The sequence below is a fragment of the Petaurus breviceps genome, unplaced genomic scaffold, assembly GCF_028583685.1.
Source record: "Petaurus breviceps papuanus isolate PSGF00001 unplaced genomic scaffold, PetGlider_PUasm1.0 90617, whole genome shotgun sequence".
Lineage (NCBI taxonomy): Eukaryota > Metazoa > Chordata > Mammalia > Diprotodontia > Petauridae > Petaurus > Petaurus breviceps.
Window position 1 is genome coordinate 4,007,338 of NW_027187287.1, and position 6,554 is coordinate 4,013,891.

Genomic DNA, 6,554 nt, shown 5'->3' on the forward strand with positions numbered 1-6,554 from the left:
TTACAGACTTCTTCCAACAAAGGTTTTGTAAATATCCTTGAATGAAAATGTGAAAAATCATTAGTAAAATTACCTTTTTTCCAATATTCAGTACTCTGATCTTTGAATTGTCCTGTCCTATGACACACACCTTTTTTATGGCAGTGGTTAGCAACTTAAAACAGCAGCAACCGTTTTCCTGGTCATTTTTCCAACTTGAAGATGTCTACACTGCATTGCAGAGAAATCATTAACCACTCCTCCAGCCGCCAGGTCCCTCTGAAGGCCTTTGCTTCTTTTCTGAGAACTAATTAGGCTGTTGTTTTTCAACTCGAGGTGTTATTTTTTTGGTTTTTATTGCACTTAACTTTTGACCTCCACACCAGCAACTGCTGCAATAACTTTAAAAGTCATTAAAGGGTGCTCTTGAAGAGCCACAGTTTTTGCACATTTCCTTAAAATAATGTCAGGTCAGGGGCGGCTAGGTGACGTAGTGAATAGAGCACCAGCCCTGGAGTCAGGAGGACCTGAGTTCAAATCTGGCCTCAGACACTTAACACAGACATTAGCCGTGTGGCTTTGGGCAAGTCACTTAACCCCAATTGCCCTCCAAAAAGCAAAAAAAAAAAAGAATAATGTCAGGTCAGAAGGGTCAGAAGTTCTGAGTCAGCCTAGCATCAGTAGAAACATGCTTACCTGACCATTGTCACAAAGTGAAACCATATAAAAATGATTTCTTGTCCCAAGTAATTCACGCACTACAATAATTCACTGTAACTTATATCACACTTATCAGTAGACGCGACGCATCCCCCAGATAGAGTGTAAGCTCCTTGAAGACAGGAGTTTGTGTTGCTTTTCATATTTTTGATTGATGTACACAAGAATATTGAGCAGTGTCTCACACATAGTAAATAATTCATGAATGTTTATTGATAGAAGTCTAATTGAATCCGCCTCTTGGGAATGGGCCTAGAAGTTTTCCAGCTTCTGTCTGGGCCTCGTTGTGGTAACCTCTTCTGTCCCTGTCTTTTGATCTTTCTCTGTAGACGGAGCCCCACTTAGTGAGCTGTCCTGGTCCTCGTCTCTTGCTGTGGTGGCTGTTTCTTTCTCTGGACTTTTTACCTTCATCTTCCTCATGTTGGCTTGCCTGTGCTGTAAGAAGGGAAACATTGGGTTCAAGGTAAGGCATGGACTAGACTTCATCCATGGAAGGGAGACCTTTTTATAGTGAGAGAGGAGCCTAAGCCAGGTCCCATTGCCTGCCAGAGACACTACTCACGTTGATCTGGAAGCCTTCCAGGGCTGGGCCTGACCTCTACCGAGCTCTGTATCCTCTTCCTTCTGCAAGAAGCCCAAAGAGGAAAATGTGATTTGGTGAGACTGGTTACCTGTTAATGTTAGGAGGGTGATGAGAGTGAATGCCAGTCAGTGGGTAATGTCTTGAGCCTCATGCCTAGGAACATAGCCCCAATGAGCCAGTACAAAGCCTTGCAGTAAGCTGAGGCATCCTGGCCCTCTTTGCCTTTCCCGTACTCTGGTGATAGGTTTTGTATTTGTTTTTGTTTTGCTTTGTGGGTGTGCTATCCACTGACCACATTTTGTGACAGAGGTCTGTTATTGGAAAATTCACCAAAAGCCTTTTTGAAGAGAACTGACCAGACTCTTCTGACCCAAGATGTGATCATAGCAGGTCCAGGCAGTTCTGTCAGTGACCACAAAGCCAGCCCTTGCCTCTGCCACTGGTACAGGTGGGTGAGAGCTTGAATGGTGTTCTGGGATCCATCCCCATTGCCAAGAATGTTCACATAAAAGCCTGTGGTCAAACTGACCTTGAGTTCAAAGATACCCATCTTTGAATCAAAGTGCCCATCTTTGCCTGTCAAAGGTAACAATAAAAGATTCACAGATACCCCCCCTTACACACACACACAGTATCCTTGAGAGGGCATGCACATCATGTCCTAATAGTGCCCAGCCCTTGCTGGTTCCACTACTGAGCATCTTCCCAGGAACATCTGACATCTTTCCCTCCTCTTCCCATCTTTGTGCCCATATTGATTTTCTATTGAAGCTGGTGGAGAATTCTGTGCCAATGATGCTTTTAGTGATATTGATAATGATAACCACAATAATAGCACAGCTCCAAAGAATTACCTTTCTATGGAATCACTCATTTGGATCTACAACTCCTAGGATGGGAGTATTGTATGTAAAAACTATTTCTCATGGAGTTTTAGAGTTTTCTCAGTTTCCTGAATGGATCTCTTTGCTAAATTAATAGAGGCAATGTCCCATACTGTGATAAATTTATGGTCTACTTGTTAGAGCGATTGCTTGGCTGCTTGAGCCCTGTAGATTATGTCAGACATCAAAACTGCTTTTCACTTTATAGTGCCTAGTTCATCTCTAATAAATCACAGCATTGTATAAAGAGAAAAGCCTTGATCTTGGTATCAGGAGACTAGGTTCTAATCCCAGATCATGATTTTTTAAAAACTTTTTAAAAATTTGTTTATTTTTAGTTTTCAACACTTCCATAAGTTTAAAATTTTTTTTCCCCTTCCTCCTTTCTCACTCCCCAAGATGGCCTGCAATCTGATATAGGCTCTACATATACATTCCTATTAAACATATTTTCACATTAGTCATGTTGTAAAGAATTATAACGAATGGGAGAAACCATGAGAAAGAAAAAACAAAACAAAACATAACAAAAAACTAGTCTGATTTGCTCTGCGTTCCAGCTCCATAGTTCTTTCTCTGGATGTGGATGGTATTTCTCTCTGTGAGTCCTTTGGAATTGTTTTAGACCAGATCATTATTTTTTAGCCATATGGCTTTGGGCAAGTGACTTCTGTAAGGATCAGTTTCCTCACCTTAAAATGGGAATCATGTTATCTGCACTGCCTAATTCTTAGGTTTGTTGGGAGGTAATGGATATGAAGGCATTTTGTCAACACCAAGTCACCTTGCAAATATGAGGATTTGTCATTGTTAAATCCTAGGAGGTTTAAGGGTCTGGGAAACAACAAAAAGTGCTTGGAGCTGTTAACAACTCAGTTCAGTAAACATTTGCCTGCTGTGTGCCAGCTGCTGTTCAGAAGTGCTGGGGTACAAAAAGAAGCAAAAGACAGTCCCTGCCCAAGAGGAGCTTATAATCTAATGGGGGAGACAAATTGAAAATATATAATAGAAATATATACAAAGCAAGTTATATAGAAAAAATTAAAAGAGGAAAGGCACTGGAATTAAGAGGGGCTGGGGAAGGCTTCCTATGGAAGGTGGAATTGTAGTTGGGGCTTAAAGAAAGTAGTTGGAATGTAGGAGGGAGAGCATTTCAGGCACGGGGTAAGCTAGAGAAAAAGTCCAGACAGGGCATCACTAGTACACACCCAGGATTCCTTTAGCTAAACCTTTAGATTCTGAAGGTCAGAATCAAAACTGAAATTCCCTGATTCAGAAGCACCTCTGATTCTGATGGTCTCTTTTGAATTGAGTTAGCCTCATTCACCGAGTTAATAGGATAAAATCACCATTTCCCAAAGGGAAAAGTAAACAGAATGTACAGTACTAATATTAATTATTATAAGAATTGGGAATACCTCTCATTTCTATGGCATTTTTCCTTTCAGAGGGCTCCTCCATGTGGTTATTTCATGAGGAATCCTCTCAGTCTTTCAAGGTAGAGAGGGCAGGAATCATTATCCTTACTTAGGTAGAGGTGAAGAGACTCCTTAGAGATGGAGGATGGTAGACTGACTCAAAGGTGAAGGGACTTCCTAAAGTGACACTTTAGCCATTGTGGGACTTGAGCCTCCACTGGTCTAAATGGACCAAACTGCTTCTGGCTGCTCTGCTTGGGTACCACATCTCTAGGCAAAGTGATTTTCCCATGGTCACATAGCCATTAGGGGACTAGCAGCCATGGTCTGACAAGACTAAGTTGCCCCTAGCTGCCCTCCCATTACTTCCTCGTCCCCTCTGTTCTCTTTCCCAGGTCCTCCTGACCTCCTCCTACCCTTTCTTTAGCCACCTCACTCCTCACCAAAGGACTCTGCTTTGGCACAGAGTGGACACATCTTGCCAGAGCAATTCAGTAATGTTGGGTATTGCAGCAAGATGAAATGCTCTGGCCCCAGGCCACTCTCAAAGGGTGGGAGTCTCTGACCTCACAGGCACAGAATGTGCTGGAGAAAGTGATCCTCCCACAATCTTTGGGATTTTTGTGGAGATGCCTGGCAATAGGTTTGCCAAGCCAGCTGGTATAGAGGGGAAAGAAGTAGAAAACGAGTGGGGAGTCAACCAAGGATTGTGTGTGTGGAGGGGACTTAGCTGGGCAATGCAATACAGTCCTGTCCTAGCTTTTTCCTAAACACCCCAGGAGAACAGAGTTCCACACACCGAGGCTTCCCCTACCCTTCTCCTACCAGCCCTGACCCCTTCATCTCCCTGCTTAAGATGCTTTTCTCAGAAAATGCCAGATGGAGAACTGGCTTTGAGGTGTGGCTGCTTCCTAGGGAGGCTCCCTCCCAGACACCACTGGGTTCCCCCCAAGGCAGCTTGGCTCCTTGAGCTTCTCCCTATCATTTGCTTCTTTAGGGTCATGGGTGGGCAGCACATTGGTGCTAGAACCATCCCTAGGAAGAGGGGGCAATGATCATACTGTCCTTTCTAATCACTGGTATAGCCCATGGAACTCAAGATTTCTCTCTGCAGCACTCCTAGGTAACTAGGTTTGTCAGGATGGCTTCAGAGCACTGACTCCTTCCAGGACACAAGTTGGAATTCCTGTTTCCTTGGGAAGTGGCCATAAGAGCTCTCTCTGGGATGGAAAGGGGATAGACTGATAGTATAAGAGATGATTCTGGGGAGGCCAGGTGGCACAGTGAATAGAGCACTGGCCCTGGAGTCAGGAGGACCTGGGTGTGGATCCGGCCTCAGAGACTTAACACAAAAACTAGCCGTGTGAACCTGGGCAAGTCACTTAACCCCAATTGCCCTCCAAAACGAAAAAAGAGAAAAAATAGATCATTCTCCATGGGGAGGCAGGAGAGAAGGGATGGTGGGGGAATTAAGGCGACGTAAAAATAAAAGTTATTGATAACAATTCCATTTTTTTTTAAAGTTCTCTTAAATGTTCTCTGCCCTCTTAGTAGAGCTTGAGTGCTAGGAATGGAGAGGAGAGTCTGTACTGTCTGTCTTGATGGTTTCTAGGCCCTGCTGTCTATCAGGCACTCTCCTTAGGTGCAGGTGTGGCAACAGCCACAGTTCTGTTGGTATTAGTTCTTTTGCTTTGGATTGCCCAACCTCAAGCTTTTATAGAATACCAAGGAACTCCCTGTAAATGGGTGGGATAGAGAAAGGTTGCTGAGTTGGCTGTCCCAGCCCAAGGGTAAAGGTCTAATCTTCATCTGGCAGATGGCTGGGGTAGGTGGCATGGGGCTGGGGAGTCCAGGGTGGGGGTAAGTCTGGTTTGCAATAAGACTTCCTTGTGGAGCTAAGGTATGCTCTCTCTGTCCTTAGGGAGAGTTAAGGGTAGGGGGCAGGAGGTGAGGAGTGAATGTATGTGAAAGAGCAAATTGATTTGCTTAAGATTTTATAACTGGAACTAAAGGAACTTTCTCTCCTCCATTAACCTGAGAACTCCAGGGGTTGGGTAAGATTGAGCTGGGTTTCCGGTACTTCCCAGTGGAGATAGTTCACATCTCATATTGAGTCACTGTGACCTCCAAGGGTCACAGTGAGTAAAAAGGGAGATAGCCCTGCTCCCCCCTCTCCCCTCTCTCCTCTCCCATCCCCTTCCTGGTTCAAGTGCATGCAAAGATTTATTTGATTCATTCTACAACCATATTGGGAGAGGAGTAACGGAGCAGGAATCCTGGGAAGGGGAGCCATCCACATGGTTGGTGCAGGCACCGGAACACAGTCTTACAGATTCTAGCAGCTTAGAGGTGTCAGTGTGCCTGATTTGCATGCTAGTTCACTCACATAGAGGCTGTTACACATGTAATAGAAGGCAGGTAAGGAAGACAACCTCCCATTTTCTTTGTGGGGAATTACAGTATGTAAGGTTAGGTTGAATTCAGAAGGAAACTGCCTGGCTGAGGATTATTAGAAACTTCCTGGTGATGCTTGGCCTCTGTCCTTCCAGGCTAGTTGAAGGGCCATCCTTCAGGTGGGGAGTGGGCAGGTGACCTGCTCTTCTTTGGGCCCTACACTAACCCAGTGAGGTATATAGGTACTACAGGTGTTAGGATTCCCATTTTACAGATGAAGAAACAGTCTGAGAAGTTGAATGAATCTCCTTCCTTCCATTTCTGTGTCTCTTCCTTGTGGAGAAAATGATATCTTTTAAAACACTAGGAATGCAGCTCACACTGGAACCCAACTGAAAGGGAGTAGTGTGGTTTGGGTGTAGGAGGAAGAAAAGTAAAATTATTCTTGTGTGAATCCCAGTGGCTGAAGAGTCAGGGAGAGACAGAGACAAGAACAGAGAGAGACAGAGACAGAGACAGAGAGAGAGAGAGAGAGAGAGAGACAGAGAGAGAGAGACAGAGAGAGACAGAGACAGA

At 44.4% G+C, this 6,554-nt stretch overlaps 1 protein-coding gene and 1 long non-coding RNA gene across 6 annotated transcripts in view; one reads left to right on the top strand and one right to left on the bottom strand.

Moving 5' to 3' along the window:
- The window catches only part of AATK (apoptosis associated tyrosine kinase), a 224,685-nt gene that overhangs the window by 179,234 nt on the left and 38,897 nt on the right, over positions 1 to 6,554 (top strand). For 2 of the 5 annotated variants that reach the window (XM_069064086.1, XM_069064088.1), the window contains exon 2: positions 1,029 to 1,162. In XM_069064086.1, the coding sequence (XP_068920187.1) occupies positions 1,029 to 1,162 (134 nt within the window). Of the gene's footprint in view, positions 1 to 1,028; positions 1,163 to 5,328; positions 5,410 to 6,554 lie in introns of those variants that run through there. The other 3 variants (XM_069064091.1, XM_069064090.1, XM_069064089.1) reach the window with 3 other exon arrangements.
- The window catches only part of LOC138142961 (uncharacterized), a 12,096-nt gene continuing 6,537 nt past the window's right edge, over positions 996 to 6,554 (bottom strand). Inside the window, exons 2-3 of the long non-coding RNA XR_011163568.1 lie at positions 1,262 to 1,323; positions 996 to 1,134 (exon numbers count right to left, since the gene is read on the bottom strand). This is a non-coding gene — a long non-coding RNA (uncharacterized lncRNA). The remainder of the gene's footprint in view (positions 1,135 to 1,261; positions 1,324 to 6,554) is intronic.